General features: G+C 35.0%; 4 protein-coding genes and 1 pseudogene across 5 annotated transcripts; 3 read left to right on the top strand and 2 right to left on the bottom strand.

The window, feature by feature from the left end:
- Positions 1–233: 233 nt before the first annotated feature.
- Positions 234–1063, top strand: LOC147545226 (aureusidin synthase-like). Its single transcript, XM_086635811.1, has 2 exons — positions 234–343; positions 559–1063. The coding sequence occupies exons 1-2, from the start codon at positions 234–236 to the stop codon at positions 1061–1063; spliced, it is 615 nt and encodes a 204-aa protein (XP_086491937.1).
- Positions 1064–5733: 4670 nt separating this feature from the next.
- Positions 5734–8951, bottom strand: LOC147545227 (Galactose mutarotase-like superfamily protein). Its single transcript, XM_086674130.1, has 10 exons — positions 8739–8951; positions 8382–8498; positions 7450–7563; positions 7129–7180; positions 6851–6988; positions 6657–6755; positions 6462–6559; positions 6239–6346; positions 6036–6117; positions 5734–5907 (listed from the first exon to the last, which is right to left on the bottom strand). The coding sequence occupies exons 1-10, from the start codon at positions 8807–8809 to the stop codon at positions 5842–5844; spliced, it is 945 nt and encodes a 314-aa protein (XP_086530256.1). The 5' UTR covers positions 8810–8951; the 3' UTR covers positions 5734–5841.
- Positions 8952–11479: 2528 nt separating this feature from the next.
- LOC147545228 (laccase-11-like) lies at positions 11480–14050 on the bottom strand. The gene is made up of 6 exons (XM_086674131.1): positions 13832–14050; positions 13566–13717; positions 13223–13467; positions 12965–13093; positions 11911–12834; positions 11480–11812 (listed from the first exon to the last, which is right to left on the bottom strand). Exons 1-6 carry the CDS (start codon positions 13934–13936, stop codon positions 11682–11684), a joined length of 1686 nt encoding a protein of 561 aa, XP_086530257.1. The 5' UTR covers positions 13937–14050; the 3' UTR covers positions 11480–11681.
- An 809-nt stretch (positions 14051–14859) lies between these two features.
- RD2 (Adenine nucleotide alpha hydrolases-like superfamily protein) lies at positions 14860–16686 on the top strand. Its single transcript, XM_086638375.1, has 5 exons — positions 14860–15820; positions 15917–15996; positions 16090–16208; positions 16304–16380; positions 16486–16686. The coding sequence occupies exons 1-5, from the start codon at positions 15601–15603 to the stop codon at positions 16509–16511; spliced, it is 522 nt and encodes a 173-aa protein (XP_086494501.1). The 5' UTR covers positions 14860–15600; the 3' UTR covers positions 16512–16686.
- A 998-nt stretch (positions 16687–17684) lies between these two features.
- On the top strand, positions 17685–20243 carry LOC147545230 (zinc finger protein CONSTANS-LIKE 4 pseudogene; annotated as a pseudogene). Its single transcript, XR_015223561.1, has 3 exons — positions 17685–18436; positions 19748–19833; positions 19932–20243. The product of XR_015223561.1 is annotated as a zinc finger protein CONSTANS-LIKE 4 pseudogene (transcript).
- The last annotated feature ends 5003 nt before the right edge of the window (positions 20244–25246 follow it).

Raw genomic sequence — 25246 nt, forward strand, 5'->3', positions numbered from 1 at the left:
TCCAAGATCCTGGTTTTCCGCATTAGAGAAAAACTCTAAGTAGACTGATCACCTATAAAGAGTGGTTATTTTTCTCAACATATATTACTATCAATTACTAAATGAAAAAATATTTCATAAGTTGTTGGGATTAAAAATAATAATTCAATATAGTTAGTAGATTTCAGAAGCCAATAAATGGGAACTAGGACCTTCTCTTCTTCTCTCTCTGGCATTTGGGATCTTAATCAGCCATGGAAGCAAAGAAATTTATATCTTTGCCTCTATTTGCTTTTGTCTTTGTTGGGTTTTCAAGCTTATTTCTTGAAGAGTCACAACAAGTTCATGGTGTTTCTTTTATGAGGTATGTAGTTTGATTACAATCTCATGATTAACTTAACAATGTCATATTAGTTTAAGAGAAAAAAAAAACAATGTTTAAAAGGGTAATGAATGACAAGACGGTATTTACTACATTGTATTACAAATACACAAATTATTAAACCCTAACTTTATGGATATTGTGATTATTTGTTTTGATGTATATTAAAAACTAAGTTTCTTTCTCTAACTTCTCAGAGAGCAAAAGACCATAACACCTGGCATGGTTTATGGAGCTTCTTCTTGGCCTTCAATGGAAAAACCCTCAACTACCCAAAATAGGCAGACCATTGCAGGAAATACACCTAAATTTACAGTTCTAAGACCCAACCTTAGTTCTTGCCATAGTTCCCTCACATATTGGGGTAAACCTATCAATTGTTGCCCACCAAAAAAAGTATCTCAAGAACCCATTATTGATTTCAAATTCCCTAACCCTTCATCTCCATTAAAAATTCGACGAGCCGCTCAGAACATCGATAAAGGATACATTAACAAATATAAAAAAGCCATATCCATCATGAAGTCCTTACCTTATGACGATCCTCGTAGTCTAATGCGTCAAGCCGATGTCCATTGTGTATACTGTACTGGTGCTTATAATCAAGAAAACTCTAATTTGCCCTTACAAGTTCATGGATCTTGGTTGTTCTTCCCATGGCATAGAATGTTATGTTGGAATTTTGGACAAGTTATTAATTAATATATTTTATAAAATCAGAAATTAATTTTTATAATATTTGAACTTGAAATTTATGTCTAATAGTTATATCTTTTGATAAATTATATGGAGAGATATCTCTTTTTGTGAAAAGATTTTCTACTTGAAAAATGTCTATTTGTTTTCTATAAATAAAGTTTTCTCTAAACAAACTAGATGGATGAAAAAACAATATGTAGAAACAATATCGAAAAACCTTTGCCATCCTCATTATGTTCTAATACTCCTTTAGTGAAATCTCCACAAGTTACTTGGTGTAGTTTCACAAAGGCTTGTCATATCTTGGGAAGCAATTTGCTTAATACCCTTCAAGTAATCTCGAGTGAGAGGGGGCAAATAATGCTTTAAGGAAAGTGTACTTAGTACACGTTTCAAGCCTCTAATCTCCATCCTCTTCTATCCCTCTTTTATTCATCTTATTTGTGTTTCCGGAGACAAATTGTCTAACAATCTTAAAGCATTATTTACGATGGAGATAGAGACTTCTATTCTTATTATGGTCTGAAGTTCAATTGAAGAGTATGAATTTCTAGTTTGACAAACACAGATGGAGGAGGACAGAGATGAATTGGAACTTTGCACAGTTGAAGTGTTTTCAAATTAAAATGATCAGGGTTTATGGACGAATTGGCACTTTGTACAGTCAGAGTCCTTTTCCTAAGTTTTCTGAAAATGGATTAATAAAAAGAAAATTTCTACAGATGGGTTTAATCATTTGAAAAACCAAGTTGGGATGCAAGTTTACATGTAGACGGATATCAACGAGACAATTGTAATGCCATCATGACAATGGAAGTAGACAGAGCAATGAGTGTGGCTAACCAGATAAGTTTATTCTTTCTAACATTATTCTAGTTTCTTATATAATCAAGCAAGATGCATCTAACTAACAGTTATTATTAGAAAGCATCACATAATTTTGATGATTTGAATGGTTTGTGTATGAGATGTTTGGAAGTTACATTTCATGTGGGGCTAAATCAACCTGATGAGAGGTTTGGTCGTGGATTTTTTGAAATTTTGTTTTACAAAGCACCTAGCAGAGAAAGACAAAGAATGGATAGATTAAAATGCCAAATCAGTCGATGGCCTTACGTTAAATTGAAAGGAACTGTTGGTCAATCGATTGTGTTGGAGTTTTATGCTTATCCATTCAAGTTTAGAGTGAATCAGCATTGTCACATGCTAATCATAACAGGGAGGGCTTAATAGATGTTAAGTGTGCATGTTCAATTGGGGCATGTGGTGAACTAGTAATAGATGCCTGTTCAACTTCGTTTGTTGATTCTTGCTGAATTTTAATTCAATTTGCCTGAGGGATCATGAAGGTACTGGACAAACGTTTTCATGGACTCGACAATAAAGGAACTCTCGAAGATCATTAGAAATGAATAACCAGGGTTCTAAAGTATTGTTTGGGCTGACTTATACAGTGAGAGATTTCACTTGAGATCTGATTGCAGTTGAATGAGATCTCTTGTTTTTGTTTACTTTTACTGTGCATATGAACAAGGGCATATTTCTTCTCCAATCCTACCAATTTGGTTGATTTTGTTCAACATGTTCTCACGAAAAGATCGAGTCACAAACATCAGCCAGATAAGTTATTTCCTTGTTTAATTTTTATATATTTTAATTATAGTTTCTAACTTTTATGGATTTTTTAGCGACCTCCATAATATATTTGCATTGATATAATCTCACTAGATCCTCCTCTTAAGCATCCTTGCTTGATACCACATTAGACTTTAATTCTTTGAAGTCTTTAAAATAGGATAAGAGACTTGACTTGTTTTTATAAAATGTGGGTTAATGCTAGGTTTAACTTTCTTCCGATAAATTAACCTCAGGAGATGAAGGGTTATATTGTGATTTTTCTTGTTTATTTTATGGGTTATTGAGACAGAAACTGAGTAAAGAATGAGTGAAAGGAATTGTTTTTGATACCGTAGAAACCAAACATGTTTTTGTTTGTAAATGCCTTAGCATGTGTTTTAGTTGGAATGAACGATAGTGTTATGAGACAATATATTGCATTTGTTGCCGATCAACTACTACATGCATTAGGGAATGGAAAGGTATATACTACTCAAAATCCATTTGAATGGATGGAATTGATTCTATTACAGGAGAAGGCTAATTTCGTTGAGAAAAGAGTTGGGAGTTTTTCTTTTTTTGGAAAAGTGCCAAATGAAAAATGGTGACTTTTGGATAGGTAACTAACTGTCAACATTTCAGTAAAATGTAGCCATTTAACTAATGACTAAAAACATCTCACTCATCTATTAATTCATCAAAGAGGGGTTGAGAAACTGAGTCAATCTCTCCCTCAATTTTTCATGTTACATTGATAGGATGAGTTGCCATTAATGACATAAAATCATGTTTAAGCAGTGGGGGTTAATATATTTGTAAATCGACGAGGATTACATACAATTATACTAACTTATAAATTCAAAATAGTGGGGGTAATTCATTCATGAGATGATATTTGAAAGTGATAAATAGACTTGATTATTCTTATGAAATTTAGAAAATCATTATTAACAAAATGGTAACAATCTTGACATTAGAGTGGCCAATCTAATATCAAGAGGATTGTTGTTACATGTTAATAGAAGATCTATATTTTATTTTATTTCGAGATTACAAATGAGATTTTGAAAAAAAAAAATTATATAGTGTCCAATAAAATTAGATTCTTTTATTTTAGAATCCAATATTAATTTGAAAATACGTGAAAACTTTTGAGAAAAGTTTATAATAGTGAACAGTCACTTGAATAATTGAATATGTACTTATGGTAAAGTACGTAACAAAAAAAAAATAGACGTCTATGTGAAATACATAATTCAAGATGGAATTAATATTGTTACATTTGCAAAATATAAACATCGTTTATCAAATCTCTGACGAGAGATATGCTTAAACTTTAACATCTAGAGAGATGGGGTTGAAACTCTTTACATAAAAGTCTCCATTGATGGCAACCCAACCTAACACTAGGAAATGACTAGTTTTAGGTTCAATGGGTAACAACAAGTTAATGATAAGTGACTTATTTCAACACTTAAAATATTATTATCTAACCCTCTCTAGGATGATAAGTGTTGGTTGCTACGGACTGAGGTTGAGTTTAAAACTCTTAACGAAGTTCAGTCAAAGACAAGTATCTCTAAAGTAGCAAAGATACTGGAAGAACTTCAACTATGTGAACTTAGAGGTGGTGCCGCCTCTCATTAGATTTAGAGTTTATCTAAGGAGAGTTCATGAAACCAAGAAGCACATGGCCATATAAGTGCTAAGCGAGAAAAGTGTGGAGCAAAAGAACAAATGTATTGTGTGTGTGGTGTTACCGGTTTTATCACAAGGAATAACTGGTTCAAAGCTACAAGCTACCTGAGATTTCGATAAAACTTTGTGCACTTACACTAAGGTATGGTTCAAATCGAAAGATACCATACTTTATGCATTAATACTAATATATTTAGTTTGGCAAAGGAATTTTATTAATAATTGTCCAAGTGGGGGATTGTTGGAATTTTGGACAAGTTATTAATTAATATATTTTATAAAATCAGAAATTAATTTTTATAATATTTGAACTTGAAATTTATGTCTAATAGTTATATCTTTTGATAAATTATATGGAGAGATATCTCTTTTTGTGAAAAGATTTTCTACTTGAAAAATGTCTATTTGTTTTCTATAAATAAAGTTTTCTCTAAACAAACTAGATGGATGAAAAAACAATATGTAGAAACAATATCGAAAAACCTTTGCCATCCTCATTATGTTCTAATACTCCTTTAGTGAAATCTCCACAAGTTACTTGGTGTAGTTTCACAAAGGCTTGTCATATCTTGGGAAGCAATTTGCTTAATACCCTTCAAGTAATCTCGAGTGAGAGGGGGCAAATAATGCTTTAAGGAAAGTGTACTTAGTACACGTTTCAAGCCTCTAATCTCCATCCTCTTCTATCCCTCTTTTATTCATCTTATTTGTGTTTCCGGAGACAAATTGTCTAACAATCTTAAAGCATTATTTACGATGGAGATAGAGACTTCTATTCTTATTATGGTCTGAAGTTCAATTGAAGAGTATGAATTTCTAGTTTGACAAACACAGATGGAGGAGGACAGAGATGAATTGGAACTTTGCACAGTTGAAGTGTTTTCAAATTAAAATGATCAGGGTTTATGGACGAATTGGCACTTTGTACAGTCAGAGTCCTTTTCCTAAGTTTTCTGAAAATGGATTAATAAAAAGAAAATTTCTACAGATGGGTTTAATCATTTGAAAAACCAAGTTGGGATGCAAGTTTACATGTAGACGGATATCAACGAGACAATTGTAATGCCATCATGACAATGGAAGTAGACAGAGCAATGAGTGTGGCTAACCAGATAAGTTTATCAATCTGAGATATACATCTTTTGCTTGCTTAACCATTTCCTTCTACAAATCTTCAGTTTTGAGGGAATTGTCGTGGTTTAGGACAACGCCTACAGATTCATATGCTATTCTACTTCAAGAAAAAGATGGTTCCTATGTTGTAATATCAGAGGTACATTTGTAGTCAATCCAGGGCAACAATTTGAGTTTTTAAGATATGATATCTGAATGTGAACAAAAACTGAAACATCCGACGATAAATTTAAACAGCATGTATTAACTTATTAAGTAGATGAACAAGGAGTTGAAAAGCGTTGTTACAACGAGACAAAATAAAAAGACAAGTTACAAAAGCAAGCCCCCCTTTATGCAATGCTGAGATGCTGCTCCGCTACCCATGATTGCTCCGGTTCTAACTGAACCTCTCCAATCTGCACAAGAAACATATTAACATCTTGGATGCTTCAAACGAATTCAAGATTTCCTTTGTATTAGTGTTTGAGTTTTCTGACGTATAATGACCAGAGCAGTATGCAAGTAAAGAAGTCGACGTCGTTACCTTTGCATTTTCGACACAGACGAAATCTTTGTAGCAGGCTTCCATCTGCAAATGTGGGTTCCAGAGAACAGCATCCGTCCAACTACACAATCAAGAAGGAAATCGGAGAGAGAGAATACACAATTAACAAAATACTGAGATATGATCAATAAACAACACTATGACAATGTTGAAGGCCTAGGATGAAGTATAGAGAGATGTACTTTGAGTTCTTGATGGAGATCACATCACCCAACCCATTATCAAGCTGTACTTCATTGGAAGCATTCAAGTAAATGCAATCGACAAATCCTGGAAAAGTAACCGCCTCCCTGAATTTCAAACAGTTACAAGTTAAATGATTTTCTTGCGTAGATTTTTATCAAATATAAATGTTCCCTCATGTTCAAGATAAACTCAAAGACGCGAGTTAAAGGCGGCATTAACCTGTCCTCTGTACCCTCCAATGGGTTGGTAGGGTCTGGATCTTTGTTCAGAGTCTTGCAACCTTTAAGACCTTTCACTGAGGCCCCGGTAACAGAAGCCTGCATCGAAGAAACCGTCACAATTATTTATCGACTATCGGACATTAGATAGAACCAAGAAATTGGGTCCCAAGACCACAAAAGCTCAGAAGCTTACACGGAAGTAAGTGTGCAAGGCAGTATTAAAAGTGAACGGCTTTTTGTCTGTGTTCGTCACTGTTAGCACAGTTGAAAGACTCTTCGAATTCAATATAACCTACAAACATAAAAGCCAACAATGTGTTCATTTGGGAAATATATCAATCAGCAAAGGAAGAAAATAACACGAAATAAACGTCATAAAAGACTAACCTTGTATAAAGCGTGGAAGCTAAAGTCCCACATCGAACGGCTATAAGGATCATCCTTCAGCTCCAGGTTTGCAACGGGATTTCCTTCGACATTGTCAGAATCAACAAGAGACCAATTCATGTTTCTCGCAAATCCATGCTGCAAGATAAAAATGCGCATACCCAAGAGGTCAAACTCCATAGGAAGTGGTCAGGTAACAACCGAGAAACCAAAACTTCTACATGAGGAAACAAAGAGATGATTTATAGCAGAGAAAAGACGAGATAGTAGGGGCATACCTGTTGTATTTTACCAGGTCCAAACTGTGGGAAACAATGTGGGATGCCTCCGCTAAATCATTAACATGTATAGTTAATATCACAGGTTACCCAAGAAATAAACAACGAGAAGATGAGGCAATAAAAGATTATATACAGGAAATGTGGTCTCTAGATAGTGAATAATTTTAGAAGTCGAACCGACAGTTAAACAAACTTAGTAGGGAATGTATACTTGAAGAAAGAGATTTAGACAGATTAATCATCTTATACGAATACTAATTTCACGATAAATAAACTAAAGAAGTTGTTGTCATGCTACTGGTAGATAAGATAAGCAACCTGATGGGCTTCTTCCCGTTAAACACTGCATCGGGTCTAACAAAAAGAAGATCCTTATCATTTGAAACTTTCCAAGATGTGAGACAACCTCCAAACAAATATATCTCTGCCTCACTGCAAAAACAAATAAAAACCAATTAACTCAAAAAAAAACAACAACTAGTTGGCTTGTCTAAGTATGTTCTTAAAAAGTCCATATCGGTGACTTCTTTTTTCTTGCCCATTCACTCGGGAGTTGCTGGAAATACTTCTTTTTCTTAGAACTTTTTGATCTTATTAAGAAGCTCATGTGGCATCACCCTAACCACATACTTCACCAACTAAAATCTTATTGATTTTGCTTTCTAAAGAAACATCTATTATGATCTAAAATCAAGAGAAGTACTCAGAACGAATTGCGTCATCATTGCTTTGGGTAAGACTCCGAGTAAAACTCTAAAGCCATGTTTCGCGTGAGGAAATGGAATGCGATTACCAAGAGTTGTATTTCAAATTACTGTTTGTGTTTGGTACACAGAATGAATCAGGAATCGCATTCCAACTCCTAAAAGAGTGAATCCCAAACATAAAGGTGTGTTTGGAATTGGTTCGGGACTCCCTTTCTCTTTCCCTTGGAATCATCAATCAAATAATCCATAGACAAAATCAATCTCTACTAAACCAAAGCATATAGTAAGGTAGTGCAGTTACTAGGAATCAAAATCACGCGATTTCTATTACTCGTAAACGCATTCCATCTCAGTGTGCCAAACGTGGTTTAAATGCATTTCCCTACACTATATATCAGAGACATATCGAAAAGTTTTGCAATATCGACGGAGAGGGGCGGATAAATGAAACAAGTTTTGCAATATGATTCACTACATATGTATATACTATCTAAATTTGCAGAATGAGAAGAGAAAGAGAGTTGGATAAAACAAAAAGCTTACCTACCATGAACAGAAGTTAGAACAACTTTAGGTAAATTTCCTACCCCTTCTGTAATTTTAACTCCTGGAGTAGTTGTTGTTGCTGGGGTTAAGCTTGCATATGCAACACCAGAAGATCTGTACATAAATAAAGTAAAAGATAGCTATCAAACTCAATCAAAGATGGAATTTTTAGCACCAATTAGTAATGGGTTCATCGTAATTTAGTGGAAAAGTTGCAGAATTAGAAATAGAATGTCCAATTAAACATGTAAAACTGAGTATTTATTGAGGAAATTAAGTTGAATAAACCTAAATTCTGCTAAAGAAAACTAAGGGGATAAAATTGTAGAGAGAGAGAGAGAAAGAGGATATTACCGGTTGGACCGACGAAGGTTTAGAGAAGATAGAGCAGTTGGGAGAGAAGAAGCCATTGAAACTGTTGCCATTTCAGTGGCTCTGCTTGAAACAATTGGGTGTTTGAAAAAGAAAACGGCCTTTCGGTAAACTAAGAAGATGGATGGATATCCACTTCGTTTTATGCTGATGCTCTCAACTTCGTCTGACGGACCTTCAAGTGCTTTTGCATTTGTTTTTAGGAAAATGAATTGGGGACTCCCTAAGGATACTCCCAAGTGTACTCCCCCTCACAATGACAAGGCCATTTTGGTCTTTTGGTTTTATCAGAGTGAAAAGACCAAAGTGGCCTTTATCTTGGGAGGCAGTGGCGAGGCCAGAAATTGTACACTATGGGGGCACATTTAAATGAAAAGAAATAGCGAATAAAATCATCTTTTTATTGTAGCAATATCAAATACTCATATCAGTAGTTGCCCAAAATGAATTTTCATCTACTGAAATCGTTGCATAATAATATCTTTATCAATTAAATCAAATATATCATTTTCAATATATGCTAGCAAATCATCATTCACCATTCTTATACAAGGTAAAAAAAAGTTAATAGCAAGTCCATAATGTCCTTGGATGCTTCAAGGTAAAATATCAAGTATGAATCACTTAAACTAGTCAATCTTGTTGAGAAAAAATAATGTATCACATACAAAAATATATTGTAGAATGTAGTCTATAGACATTAGTATACATTTTGCAAAAGATGAAGATAGGGATAAAAGAAATACCTTAAACTAGTGATTGTTTAAATTGTTTGAATTTCTTCTGTAATTCCATAGTTTTATCCAAATAAGAAACGGAAAAGTATGAATTGAAAAGGGAGTACAAAGTCGGCGAAGGACAACTGAACAACCAAAGAAATTAAGTCTTTTGATCTTTAGTATTGTCTAAAGTGATATGTTAAGAAATTATTGAAGGTTTGTAGAATTGGAGATGAGCTACTTCTAGGCCTGTCCATTCATATGCATGAGAGCTTTTTAGATTTATCAAATTTTCCACAGAACAACTTTAGTAATTAGACTTAAATGCAAATAACTATTATTTTTGGGTTCAAACCTAAAGATTTAATAAATAGGCACTAAAAAGATATATATATATATATATATATATATAAAATTATAAAAGAGAAATCATTTTTGGGGTGTGGGGGCATGTGACCCCACATGCCCCTTGCTAGCATCGCCCCTGTTGGGAGGGAGAGTACACTTGGGAGTATCCCTAGGGAGTCCCCCTATCAGCATTGTTGTTATTAACTTGTGCTTTTATTTTTCAAGGCCGTTCAATTTATGGACTTGGCTCTTGCGCTTTTCATGGGTTAAGAACAAATCCAATGGCAGCGCCCCGCGATCCATCCACAATCGCCCCTAATCCATCCACAAACGCCCCTAACATTAGGGACGACTGAAGGGTCCCAACATTATTTTTTGATGAGAGGGTCCCCAACATTATTAATAATATAAAATGAAAAACATTAATAACAAAAATACATTTAAACAAACCGATTTTGGCATTAATAATCCAATGATCAAAAGACTTTACTAATAATCCAATGAGAACGTTTTCGTGTAACGTTCTTTTCCATTTCTTCTAAGATCATCATCATCTGTTTGTCGAACCCATTCATTTTCTTCAAGCATCAAGTTTAATAAAGTAAAATCGGGATTCATGGTAGAGAAAGAAGAAGATGAAGTTTGTAGAGAAAGAAGAAGATGAAGTTTGATGAGTTTGTAGAGAAAGAGAGATGTATTTATAGAGAAATATGAGATATTTAATATGGTGGTTGGATGGTTAGAAAAGAGGGAAATTCAAATTTTCAGCCTCCGGAGAGGCTGAGGTTGGAGCTGAATTATTGAGGCTGAATTGAGGCTGAAAATTTTGAGTGAAAATATGTTTTTTTCGGCCTAATACAGGCTGAAACAGGATTTGCTCTAAGGGCTTAAGGCTTCATATACGATTTTTATTTTATTCCTCCAATCCACCCTATTTGCAGGGGCAACGGATTTTTTGATCCACATAATTGATTCGGCCCAAAAAAACTTCAAACATCTTTAATAGTAGTGGTAGTGGAAAACAATTTAATCTGGTTGTTCAAAAAGAAAAACAGGATTGTGATTTTAAAATTTCAAAGATTAGATTTCTTGATGTGTCTGATGAGGAGTTTAAAGAAAGAAAAGCTCAAAGATTATCCTAACTTCATATACGTCTTTCTTTCAACAAAAAAAAACTTCATATGCGTCAAAAATTTATTGCACAATGAATCAAACTTCAAATCTTTCAGTTTCAAGTCAAACATAAGAGAGCCCCACTAAAATTACCCTACTTGGTTTCATTATCGTCCCAATAGATAATTGGGGACTTTCAAAGTGACAGTTTTTATGACATTTTGAACCATCAAAGTCAATGTTACATACATAAGCTCATGGGTACAGCCTAACCGTTCTGCACCCTATAATATACAGAGGGTCATGGTTAAATATTTGGGGGTCGCGGTTCCAGATGACTTTTCTAGGTGATTATAGTCATGAATAAAGTAAGTTGTTTCAACGACTTTTCCATACGGTGAGTTTCTATAGCCTTTACTAAAGTTCATTTTCGTGATAGTTTTGTGTTTATGTCACCTTCTGAAGTTACCATGTAAATTTATGAAATATGACATAATGTTCCTTAAAGAATGTTAGAAATGAAAAAACAAGAGTTGCTAATACCTTCAAGCTTGGATTCGTTTTATTGAACAATTCAGTCTCAAATTAATGAATTGAAAACAATCTCAAACAAATTCCATAAATCTTGCAACTTTTGCAATGTATACATACATCAAACTGAAAACAACTTTTGCCATAAAAAGTGTAGTCAATTCTACACAAAAACACACAAATACCCATTTAGATTAGACCGCATTGAGTTTCACTAACAAGGAGGAAGATCTTTTGGAGGAGGCAAAACCGATTGATTTGGACCTTTTCCATCTTCGACAACAAACGCCATCTTCAATCCCCAACTTGTATGGAGTTCCAAGTGACAATGCATGAACCACACACCTAAACCGTAACAAAACAAAAACACTTTTAGCTACGCTTTCAACAAAAAAGTGTTGCCATTGACTTTATAAAAGCTGGAAAGATTTTTAGAGTTATACCTGGATTATCAGCTGTGAACCTTATTGCAGTCCAACCACCAGTAGGAACTCCAACTGTATTTCTCTCTGGAGGATCGACTAAATTATACTTAGCAGGGTCTTTTGCAGGATCGAAATTTCCAACTCCAGTTCCAACAACGAAAAAGTTATAACCGTGAAGATGGAACGGATGTGACTCAACACTTAGAAGATTAGTATCTTGGAGTACCAACTCAACCGTCGAATTGAAAGCAATCTTACTAAGTCTAGTCCCTAAAGAGGTTCCAAGGTTGCTTGTAAGTGGTGCACCAGTATAGTTGAAAGGGGTAGGAGGAAGGTCAGGGAAATCAGTCCTAAATACACCCTTGATATTAAAATAATGAGATTGAAGAAGTGCAATTTTTGGCATAACAAAAGTGATATTGTTCAAAGAAGCAGTAAGTCGTGTTCCATTTAGGCAAGTAGGGCAAGAATTTATCCCAAGACCAATGGTGTAAAAGAGGTGTCGATCGACTTTCAGGGGAACATTTGCCGGAAATTGAGGAGAATTTAGACTCTTGAGCCTAGCACTATAACTTAAGGCGAAATTCGAGTCATTAGATGCAGGTAAATTGGGTAGGGTTGGAAGTACAGTATTGGGTATCCCTTTGTATTGTAGTATGGCAGTGGCTGTTTTATTGTCAACAGGAAGGGGGGCATCCATAAAAGGTCTAGTAGCCATGAAGTATCGCCCCGGAGCTCGATCAGCTCGAACAAGAACGTTTGTAGTTTGTCCAGGTGCAATTAGTAAAGCTTGAGTAGTAAAGGGTTTGACATAGACTGCATCAATCTCTACTACTGTCATATTATGACCAGCAATGGCGAAGAAAAGTTCGTCATTGAGTGCAGCGTTGATGATTCTCAAGAGGTAAAGCTTTCCTTGTTCAACTTCCATTGCGTATGTATCTAAACGAGGAAAACAAAACAACAAAATGAGTTATTTCATATACTAACAAGGAAACCGTTTCTCTAAGAACGACACTTTTTTGTCTATTCTTCGAAATAATTACATCTTTTAGTGGATAATTTCTCTTACATTTCTCAGAACAAGGGAAGAGTGGTCCTGGTTTCCCATTGATAGTATGAGCATCAGACATATTTGGTGGCAATCCCAACTTGTTCCCTTGTTTAACAACTTCTTCGACATCATTGTTCCACCATTCTCCTGCACCATATGTAAAGAATAAATTATAATTTTTACACCAAGTGGAACTTGTTTTCTTTGTTCCCAAGTATTCTTACTTCAATTTACTTTTGAGGAAAAATATTAGTAATTAGTGTTTTGAATTCCTACCTAGGAGGAGATTGACTTCCTGGTTAGGTTGTGGAAATGGGAATGGAGTTCCTACTTTAGGTTGGATAACAATTGCACCATGAACAGTTACTCTTAGCCAAAAGATATGTGCATGCCACCACAATGTTCCTCTTTGACCTGTTATGTTAAAATCATATGTGTAGCTATTCCCCGTCTTTATCGGACACTGAGTTACGTATGCTGGTCCATCCGCCCAACCGTTGCGAAATTGCTTTAGTCCATGCCTACAAAACCATACACAAGTCATATATATATATGTAGCCTATACAGACACCCACGCGTATATATGTGGTCAGAAAGATACCACATAAACCATACTTACCAATGAATGGACATGTTATATTGCGCGTGATTGGTAACATTTATAAGAACTCGATCACCTTCTCTAGCATAAATTGTTGGTCCAGGAAACATCCCATTTACAGTTACAATGGGTTTGGCATGGCACAACCTACTCACATTCTTCACTTGAATCTGAAAATAAAATTGTACTACTATATTAAGATTTATATCACATTTAGTAGTGTAAATTAAAGTAAATCGGTGAATGATGAACGTAAAGATCGCTATTAAGTTTATGAAACTTACATCGAAATGATATCTCTTAATTGCTGCCTCGGCCGAAAAGGTGGAAATGAACATTATGAAGCCTAAGAAAAATAGAAAAAGAGAGCCCAAGTTATTTGCAGCCATTTTTCTTTAGGCCAATACACTTGAGCTATGAGAGTATTGGTTGTGTGGTTGATGTTGTGGGAATGTATGTGGTAATTATTTATATATATGTATAGAAAGAGAGTAGAAAAGTAGCTATTGTAGTTTGTTAAAGGAAAAGAAAGGTATAGGTTGTTAGGTAGGTAGAGAAAGAGAGATATAGAGAGAGAGGTGTGAAGGCAGGAGTTGCATTAACCCAATGCTTGTAAGCAAATACTGATGTAGACTTTTAAAGAGAAAGAAATAGAGTAGAGGCTGGGACACCTAAGTAGAGGACTAGCTATGTTGGAGTGAGAATTGGATCGGACGGGTTAGGCCGGTCGAGTATCTGTATGAGTTCTTCAAAAAGCACCCTTAGAGTTCTTGGATGGGTCGGAGCCTGGAGAGACAGGCTCATGCAAACTTCGACATTTTAGATTATGGGAAGTTCTAAAGACGCCCCTCAGTTTTGCTATAACTGCGTCTTTCGCTCACGCACCTCTATAAGATTTGAGTATACAAGGCTCATTTAACATTTTTAGGAGGCGCCTACAGAACTTCCCTCTACATAAAATATCGGGTTCACGGGCTTTCTTTCCACGGCTAAGGTTTTTAGCTACCAAATGAAAGGGTTTTGACAACTTTATGGTATAAAATATTAGGGTTTGGAAGAGGTTGAGAGGAATGTAAGGCCAACCAGATGAACAGGGCAGGAAGAAGTAATTTTTTATGGTCCTCAAATTTTTAATAGTATTTGTTATAGATGTGTAGTGAAAAGTAAGAATTTGGTATAAGATCAAACAAAACAGGAGTTACTTCAAAGGGTTCTTTGGCTTTAGTGTTGATTTCAAGCCTCATTTTGCTTCCTTTTTAATTTGATTCATATTGGCTAACTAGAACCATATACTTTTTTTTTTTTTTGTTGAAGATAGAACCATATACTTCTTTCCCCTTAATACCACTCATTATTATAAAGTCTTCCTTTGTTCAACAAAAAAAAAAAAGAGATCGAGTACCAAAAAAAGAGTGTTCGTTTTTCTATAGTTGTAATTGTTTGAGTAGATTATAAATCAAAGTCGAAGATGTAGATTGTACTGCATTAGTTTTTACTTCGGTTCTTATCATAAATTTTGAGAAAGTTTTTCATTCTACAAAAAACAATAACACGTGACCAATACCTCATTTAAACGTTGTTGTTCAAATCTTTACTAGAAACAATTTGCTAGAGTACGAATCCAAATAGTATACGCACCCAAACCTTTGAAAAAAATCATATTTAATGTAGACTAGTCTTCTTCCCTAAACTCAATTCTACTTATGATTTTCAGACACCCTTCTCTCTCCATAGTTAAATTGTTAAATTCACCCACCTTAGCACCTTGACTTCAATAACTAAACACCAATCACATGTGGTATCTTCTTTACCCACGTTTGATGTGGTTTACCAAACATAATGATCTAGAAAACCAATTACTATGAATCTAATCAAAAGAAATTTCTTAGTCGGCTCAAACAAGTTAGTAATTATTACAATTCCCATAAAGTAAACGAAAAGTAAAGCAAAATTTCAATTAATTCAATAAAGATCAGAACAGAGCAACAACAATTTCATCTTCTTTTCTCTCTCTAGATTCCTGTGAGTTTATTTTGTTGAAGGTTTTAGAGAGATGGAAACATTAATGGAGGATTATGAGTATAACTGGAAAGAGGTAGAATTACCCAAACAAGTAAAACCAGAGTTAGAGAGAGAAACAGGGGAAAGAAGGAGAGGAAGAGACATACTCATAGCCATAGATCATGGCCCTAATAGTAAGCATGCTTTTGATTGGACCCTTCTTCATTTTTGCAGACTAGCAGATACCATTCACCTGATCCATGCCGTTTCTAGTAAGATTATATGTTAATTAAACTTCAATTCTCATACCCATTTCTAAATATTAGATTTATTGATCAATCTCTGTTAATAATTGTTTATGATTTTAGGTTTGCAAAATAAGATTGTATATGATAAGAGCCAAGAACTCATGGAAAAGTTAGCTGTAGAAGCCATAGAGGTTGCCATGGTGGGTATTTCTTAGATTTGAATTTACTTGATCAGTGATCTTTTGAATGTTAAATTTTAATTAGGGTTGTGATTTTTTCTGGTTGAATGATAGGTGAAGACAGTTGGTCGTATAGTTGAAGGGGATGCTGGTAAAATTATTTGTAAGGAAGCTGAAAGAATTAAACCAGTTGCTGTTATCATGGGTACCAGAGGAAGAAGTTTAATTCAGAGGTCAGACTCTCTCTCTCTCTAAACCTCTCTCTCTCTAAAACTCTCTCTCTCTCTCTCTCTCTAAAACTCTGTCTTATGGGTTGGTTTGATTTCAGTGTGTTGCAGGGAAGTGTGAGTGAATACTGCTTTCATAACTGTAAATCAGCACCAGTCATAGTTGTTCCTGGTAAAGGTAAATACTAAAACAAAATTAAAGGACATGGATTAATTTTTATATGATTTGGGTTTTCTATGATAAAAACTTCAACCTTATTTTATGGTTTATTTCTGATTGCAGAAGCAGGGGAGGAGTCAGTGATTTAATGGAATTTTGGGTGAAGTTTGATGTTTAGATACCTCTCTGTGTTTGTTGGTTTAGTTTTATAGATTTGTTTTATTACTATGATTGTTTGGATATTAATAGAATTTGTGTAATAATATATGAATCATGAAGAGGAAACATCATAATTTGAAAGAAGATTAGGGGAGATTGACATGACTTTCTTTTCTTATTTGTTATATGGCCTTGTCCTTATGGGGCTATATGAGGTTTTTGCTCTAGATATCCTTCCAACATTATCATTCTTCCAACATTATCATTCTTCCCTTCTATCGAACCAAGTTCCATAACAATCGTTATTATCACTCAAAAAACTACCCAAGTTTTTTTTATCACTAAAAAAGGAAAAGCTTAGTTTCAAAAATTGTCAAAACTACTCATAGCTCGACTATACATGGAAGTTAACGGAGGTGAAAATTTATTAGATAGTTAGTTACAGGCACGCAAATCAGGTTTGAAGTGTTAACACTGTCAAATCAAACTGACGAACTCAAACAACCAAAATGATATATAAAGAGAGAGAGAGAGAGAGAGGCGTATATATAGTAGGAAAATGATATGGGCACGCATGAGTTTTACGCATGGATAATGTACCTCCGTTGCGGCTATTCCGTACTTCGTGGGATCAACAATTGGTTTGGTCTAAGTCAATAGTCAAGACAAGTATATGCTTGTGAGAGTAAAAAATCTTGTGCACATCTACATTATCTCTTCAATTTTTCTATTGGTGAGCTTTTCTTTTTGAGTTAATTCCTATATGGCCCCCTACTTTGTGACCAGCTTCCTTTATGGCCCCATTTTTTTCGTAAATTCAAATATGACCCCCTTTTTTGATGTAATTGTCCTAACTACCCTTCCTTTAAATCTTTTTTCAAAATTAAAAATAAAAATAAAATTATAATTCCACCTCATTTCCTCTCCACCACACATCTCTCTCCATGTCAACTCTCTATTTCCACATCACCTCTCTTTCCAACTCACCTCTCTCTCTCCAACTCACCCCTCTCTCTCTCCAACTCACCTTCATCTTCTCCGATTAAAGTCGACTTCCCGAAAAAAAAGAAAAAAAAAATTCTCTCATCTCTCTCTCTAAAAATCTTTGATCAACTTCATTTTCAAGATGAAGATAAAGATATGGAAGACTTTATTACACGTCTCAACAGTTTCACAAAGAAAAAAAGAAGAGAGAGAAAGTAGAGAGAGAAAGTGGGAAGAAAAAAATGGTGAGGGAAGAAGAGAAGTGCAGAAAAGGAGGAGGAGGATGGAGTATCTCAGCAAAAGCCTGTGATTCATGTAAATCGGCATCAGCTTTACTATTCTGCCGAGCTGACTCAGCTTTTCTGTGTATTTCTTGCGATTCAAATATTCATACAGCTAATAAATTAGCTTCTCGCCATGAACGAGTTTGGATGTGTGAAGTTTGTGAACAAGCACCAGCTTCATTTACTTGTAAAGCTGATGTTGCTTCACTTTGTGTTACTTGTGATTGTGATATTCATTCTGCTAATCCATTAGCTCGTCGTCATGAACGATTTCCTGTTGTTCCTTTTTATGAATCGGCCGTTTTAGCTTTCAAATCTGGTTCTAATAAATCTTCTGTTAATTTCTTAGTTCCTGATCATCATCATCATCTTCTTGTTAAAGATGATTTTAATGAAGATGAAGAAATTGAAGCTGCTTCTTGGTTACTTCAAAACCCTAATAATAATAAATTATTAATTGACTCATCAGAAACAGGAGGAATAATTGGTGGTGGTGGTGTTGGAGAAACTCCAGATCTGATGAAATCAACTGGTGATCATAATGATTTCTTTTCTGATATTGATCCTTATCTTGATCTTGATTTTGCTCCTCCTGTTCTTAATTCCAAATTTCAAAATTTCTATGTTTCATCAAATTTCTTCAGAGACTAATAATAATAAGAGTTAATTCCTATTTGGCCCCCTACTTTGTGACCAGCTTCCTTTATGGCCCCTTTTTTTTCGTAAATTCAAATATGACCCCCTTTTCTTAACACCGTCAGTCAACTTTTATGGTTAATCTTTTTGTTTCCATTATTACCCTTGTTTGTAAAAGAGATTTTGGAAATTCAAATTTGACCCCCTTAAAAAATGGGTTGATTCTCAAAAAATTTAAGTTGCTTAGAAAAAAATTAGGGGTCAAAACAGAATTTCTTGTAAAAATACCAAACACACTTCTCTCACCTCCATGTCATCACCAATCTGCCAACGTCATCACTCCCCTGCCACCTCATCATCTTCTCCGGCCATAGTCGCCGGACGGCGAAAATTCCGGCGACCATTTTTTTTTTGTTTTTTTTTCTTTTCTTCTTCTTCTTCTTCTTCTTTCTCTCTCTTCTTTCTCTTTCTTCTTTATTCTCCCTCTCTCTCCCTCCTTTCTACTCTCTTTTTTTTTTCTCTCTCTCTCTCTAATGCTCCGGCGAAGGGGAGGACCCCTTCGCCGGAGCACTGGTTTCCAGACGAAACCGGCCTGGTTTCGTCTGGAAACCAGGCCAGACCAGACGATCTCGTCTGGTCTGGAAACCAGACGAGATCGCGTCTGGTCTTGAAACCAGACGATATCTGGTCTCGTCTGGACCAGATCTCGTCTGGTTTCCAAACCAGACGACCTGGCCTGGTTTCCAGACGAAAACAGGCCGGTTTCTTCTGGAAACCAGTGCTCCGGCGAAGGGGAGGACCCCTTCGCCGGAGCATTAGAGAGAGAGAGAAAGAGAGTAGAAAGGAGGGAGAGAGAGAATAAAGAAGAAAGAGAAAGAAGAGAGAGAAAGAAGAAGAAGAAGAGAGATGAAGAAGAGAGAAGAAGAAGAAGAAGAAAAAAAAAATGGTCGCCGGAATTTTTGCCGACCGGCGACCATTGCCGGAGAAGATGGTGAGGTGGCAGGTGAGTGATGACGTGGGCAGATTGGTGATGACATGGAGGTGAGAGATGTGTGTTTGGTATTTTTAAAAGAAATTCTGTTTTGATCCCTAATTTTTTTCTAAACAACTTAAATTTTTTGAGAATTAACCCATTTTTTAAGGGGGTCAAATTTGAATTTCCAAAATCTCTTTTATAAACAAGGGTAATAATGGAAACAAAAAAACTAACCATAAAAGTTGACTGACGGTGTTAAGAAAAGGGGGCCATATTTGAATTTACGCAAAAAAGGGGGCCATAAAGGAAGCTGGTCACAAAGTAGGGGGCCAAATAGGAATTAACTCTAATAATAATAATAACTGTATCGAGTTTGATTTCTCCAGATCTAAACCTTCTTACAGTTATAACACTCAATCTCTTAGTCAAAGTGTAAGTAATTTCCAGATCGATCTCAAAATTTGTTAAATTTCGATTTTAAAAAGTTAGTAATACTAATTTTGGATTTTGATTTTGATTTTGAGTTTCAGGTTTCATCTTCTTCTTTAGATGTTGGAGTTGTACCAGATGGTGGAAACTGTAATTCAATGGCGGATATATCAAATCCATTTGTGACGAACTTTAATTCGGCGGTAGCGAATAATGGAAATCAGCAAGTAACACAATTGTCTAGTTTAGACAGAGAAGCTAGGGTTTTAAGATACAGAGAGAAAAGGAAGAACAAAAAATTTGAGAAAACAATTCGTTATGCATCAAGGAAAGCTTATGCTGAAACAAGACCAAGAATTAAAGGTAGATTTGCTAAACGAACTGAACTTGAAAATGAAGTTGATCAAAGATGAATGATATGAGGGGTGAGTTGTAGAGAGAGATGAGGTGGAGAGAGAGAGAGGGGTGAGCTGGAAATAAGTTTTTTTAAATGTTTTAAATTTAGAATTAAGAAGGGTAGTTAGGACAATTACATCAAAAAAGGGGGCCATATTTGAATTTACGAAAAAAAGGGGGCCATAAAGGAAGCTGGTCACAAAGTAGGGGGCCATATAGGAATTAACTCTTTCTTTTTTTCCTTTTTATTCAATGGTTTCCAGTCTATGAGCCCGTCTCTCAGTTTTTTTTTTTTTTTTTTTTTTTGGAAGTCGACTACGATCTACGTATGTCGTTACATTTGGCACTTGATACATCATAGATGTGATAAGCTCGATAACCGCCCACTCAAACACTAACAGAACCGGGCCTATAGCTCAACAAGACATGGCCTAAAGCCCAACAACATTATTTACACCCTAATAATCCCAATTCAAATAACCAAAGATTCCACCTTCTCTGGGATTCGAACCTGGGACCTCCAGGGATTTCTGGAGTTTATGTCAACACCTTGGAACCACTTGGGTTACCAACTGTTGACCCCGTCTCTCAGTTTTGTGTCACCCTTAAAGGCTTTTGGTATAGGGACCTTGCTTAGATGTATTGGGACATTAATTTTAAAGGGACATTGGCACTTTTAGTAAGTAGACATTAATTTATAAACAAGTCCATCAAAACATCTTTTATTTATTTACAAAGCCTTGTCAAATATTAACAATTCAGCAATAACTTAAAAACCTAAAATCATTTTGAAAAGAAAAAAAAGACCCTAGAAGAAAAAAATTGGTCATATCAGGTCTAAAAGGGAAGGGTGAACTTCTTCGAACCTTTCACCTTCGTCGCAGATAAAGGGTTACATAAAGTAAAATAAATGAATTAGTACAAACAACATTCGTAGAAGAAAAAAATTTGATCAATATAGCAGAATTTCGACCATTGTGGTCGAAATTTATAAACTATTTCGCCGCCGAAATTTTGAAATCTTTTTGCTAACAAATATAGTCAGTAATTTCGATCATTGTAGCCGAAAAAGGTCATCTTCACCAATTAAAAAAATGCTCGAAATTTGGCAACGAAGAGAAAACCTAAAATTCGATTTTCTTCAATTAAATGTCAAATAAGTATTCTTCTTACCTCTTGCAACAAGCCTTCACTACCATTATTACTACTTGATTGTGTTATTTTACTAGATTGAGAAAAACCATCTTGTATTAATGATACATCATCTTCTATTAATGAATCATCATCTTCCTTCCATGAAATATCATATTTTATTAATAAAACATCATCTATGTCTTGAGACATATTAAACACTTTAAATAAAGAATAAACAAGGCTATGGTGGTTATTAGTGTTGATTATTTGTTGTATAAAAGGTAAAAGTAGGGTTTTGTGGTGGAGTTTTTAGGGTTTAAATGATACCTAAAAGATGAACAAAGACACAAAACATTTTATTGTTATTTTTTTAATTAGCTTTGAATCCCTATAAATATTTATTTGTTTATTTTAATCCTTAAAATCAATGTCCTTCTACCAAATTAGAAAAGGGACATAAATCATAAAAAAGTTGCATTTGGAAAAAGTCCCAATACTATATAACCGTGTCCCTATACCAAAAGCCCCCTTAAAACATCTCCAATGTAAAACTCGAAACATAATCTATTGTTTTTATGTGTCTAAGATTTATGTTATTCTTCTATGTGGCAAATATATGTTCTCTAGTTACTATGGATCTTCAATCCACTTCTCCACAAGTATAAAATATTTTAGTTGTGTAAATGTCATCTTGAAGATCTCTGAAATAACTACTTATGTCATCATTGAGATACTCATTGTTCCTAAAGATCGAATCTTCTCTCACTAGAGATGCCCTGAGACTGTTGGAATCATAGGGTGTTGATCTTTTAGTGTGTGGCTAACCCAACCCATTAATTCTAGTGTGTGGCTCACCCAACCCATTTATAAGCCCAAATTAATAATTTCAATTCAGATCTATTTGGGCTTCCTAACATGCTTAGTGATTTTGATGGGTCTCAGAATCAAAATTCCAGTTTGTGAAACTCTATATGAGATATAGTTGCCAACTCGAAAACATATACCCACTTTCAAGTGGACCCAATTGAAGGTTGGATCTCTAAAAGATCCCCTAATTGTTCTCATACTCAAATATATCCTTTATCGAGATGTTAAGATTCAAATTCTAGTCTCTTCAGTAGGAGTGAATAAAGGCGTACAGGGATCGAGTCTTTTAACCATCACTAAAGCTTTTACACAAACAAACTATCCAATGGTAATGAATTACTAAGTAAGTGCAGTTGTGCACCGCTCCCATGTGTGCACAGAACTTTTGTGCATAGTGTCTTTTAAAATTAAATACTCGTCTACTTTTACTACGTCTTAAAACAACTAAAAGAATACAATTTCCTTACTCATATTAAACATGAGATACTCTGATACCTATCTTTGGAACATCTTAGAAATGATTTTTATATGTTAGAAAGGATTTGCACACTGGCATAAAACATACCCACACATATATTAGCTTCGAAATAAAGAGACCATCTTTCTATTTTACTAATTTGACAGGTGAACCGAAAAGTATCTCTCGAGAGTGGGACTATGAAATTTCAGTCCAAATATAATCAGTTCTTTTCAAATCATTTAGCTGTTGCTAAACTAGTATTATGGAGTAATATTTAGCTTTAGGCCTTTTTATTTTCACATTGATTTGGGAAGAGCTATCCAATTTTTGCAAGAAAAATAATAGTTCTTTTTTTTTCTTTTGATTTTGTTTCGGCTAGATTTTCGCAAAAACGACTCAATCTGCAGAAGAAAATAAAATGATTTCGATAAAAGGATAAAAAGGAAAATCATTATCCACATCAATTCCACAGCAGCAACAACTTTCTTTGATGATATTTTCCCACTCCAGGAAAGAAAAAGAAAGGAATCTTTAGAGATCTTGTCTTTCCAATTTGGATTTGATGGGTCCTAACATTTCTCCATCAAAAATAATAATATTATGAAATACAATTAAAAGAAGATGCCAATCAAAATCCAAGGTCCCTTTGAGGAGGAAGTTGCAGAGAAGGAACATTTTTTTTTTTTTTTTTTTCGAGCGGGTCCATCTCATTGAGTTACCCCCACAAAGGCGCACCCTGAGGAGTTGCTTTCTTCTTGCATTATGATTTTAGACATAGGAGATTTATTTTGAAAGCGAAATTAAAGACTTATCGTTTTAGTACTGCTTCAGAAAGAGAAAGTATAAGAACTCTATTACACTATAGTCTTGTCTAAATTATACTTTTTTTTAGAATCATATGATTCCAAGTGAATAATCACTATATACTATTATTTATTTATTTTTGTTGAAATAATTATTACTTATTACTAAGATATAGAAAGACAACTCTCAAGATTAATTACATTATTACACAGTAAGAAATTGATACATTATGAAGGCGAAATAAGATCATAGACCGTCTCAACAATGGTACTTTGGCCCTCTTAAAGGTCATAGAGAAAGGTGGAGAAAACCTTAAAGGCCATTCGTAAACACTTTTATTTTATGTACACCTATAAATCATATGACAGCAATTTTGAGGTAAATGATGCTCCCAAGTAACTCGAATGTATGACCTCCGGGTATTTTAGAGGGACACACAACCAACTAAACAGTTAGTTGTTTGCACCTTTAAGTCTTTTTGTATAAGAAAAGAAATTCTCATTGGACCAGAGAGAGTTAGGGTCAGCAAGAACTTCCTACTCTAAATGGAAAACATAAGTATTTGCAAGTTGTGTGGGGATAGATGGGGATGTGGAGAAAATAATATGGAGTGGAATGTCCTTCTCAAGGGTATTGTCCCAGTGGTTGGGGAAGTTGAGTGGTTCTCTTAGGGGTTGAATGACCCTTGACCTCATCCAACAGAGCCACTACTATATCTTTGTGACACTTAACCTAAATGGCCTGGGCCTTGTAAGTCCCTTTCTTATTCTTCTCTATCTCTCTTTCTCTCTAACTACATCCCCATCAGCCTTTTCTCCCTGTGGTCCTCTCTCTCATTCTGAAATTGTAGACTATTTGTTGGTCTTTTTATGGACTCTCACTATTCAAGCAAAAAATTCTACACTATAGACCATTAGATAGATTTTGTATGTGTTACAATTCAACTAATAGTCGTTTTATTATGGAGTTCTGAATAAATATGTTGAGATAGGCACTCAGTAGTTTCCACATTTACACTCATTTGAAATTGATAAGATGTCTTATATAGAACCATATGAAAAGTGATAATGGTTTACATATCCATGTACTGGTTGTTGTTTTGTTTGAAAGTTTGATTTTAAACCATTGTTGGTTAGGTTATTTCCCAAATAGCACCCAACTTTGTGACCAGCTTCCTGCTTAGCCCCTTTATCAAAAATACCCAGATGACTCCCTTTTTCAGTTACCGTTATAACTCCGTTAACTAGTCATCACCTCTCTCTGCCACCTCACCTTCTCGCCACCTCATGGTCTTCACCGGCGAAGGTCGTCGGCCAGCGACCTTCAAACAAACAAAAAAAAAAATTCCTCTCTCTTTCTCTAAAAAAAAAAAATTAACTCTCCTCTAGATCTGCGAACAGACCTTCTTCACTGGTCTTCAAGGTCTGTTCGCAGATCTAGATCTAGTTCACCAGATCTATAGAGAGAGGAGAGTTAAAAAAAAAATAGAGAGAGTGAGAGAGGGAGGAGAGAGGAAAAAAAATTGTTTGAAGGTCGTCGGTGAAGACGATGAGGTGGCAGTGAGAGATGATGAGATGGAGGAGAGAGAGGTGATGACTAGTTAATGGAGTTATAACGGTAACTGAAAAAAGAGATCATCTGGGTATTTTTTATAAAGTAGGGGGCTAGACAAGATGGTCTCAAAGTTGGGGGCTATTTGAGAAATAACCCTTTTTTGTTTAAACTTTATTTTGAACTTCATTTTTCTTCTATTAG

Source organism: Eschscholzia californica, unplaced genomic scaffold, assembly GCF_041429995.1.
Source record: "Eschscholzia californica isolate CP2 unplaced genomic scaffold, dmEscCali1.0.p SCAF_4, whole genome shotgun sequence".
Classification (NCBI taxonomy): domain Eukaryota; kingdom Viridiplantae; phylum Streptophyta; class Magnoliopsida; order Ranunculales; family Papaveraceae; genus Eschscholzia; species Eschscholzia californica.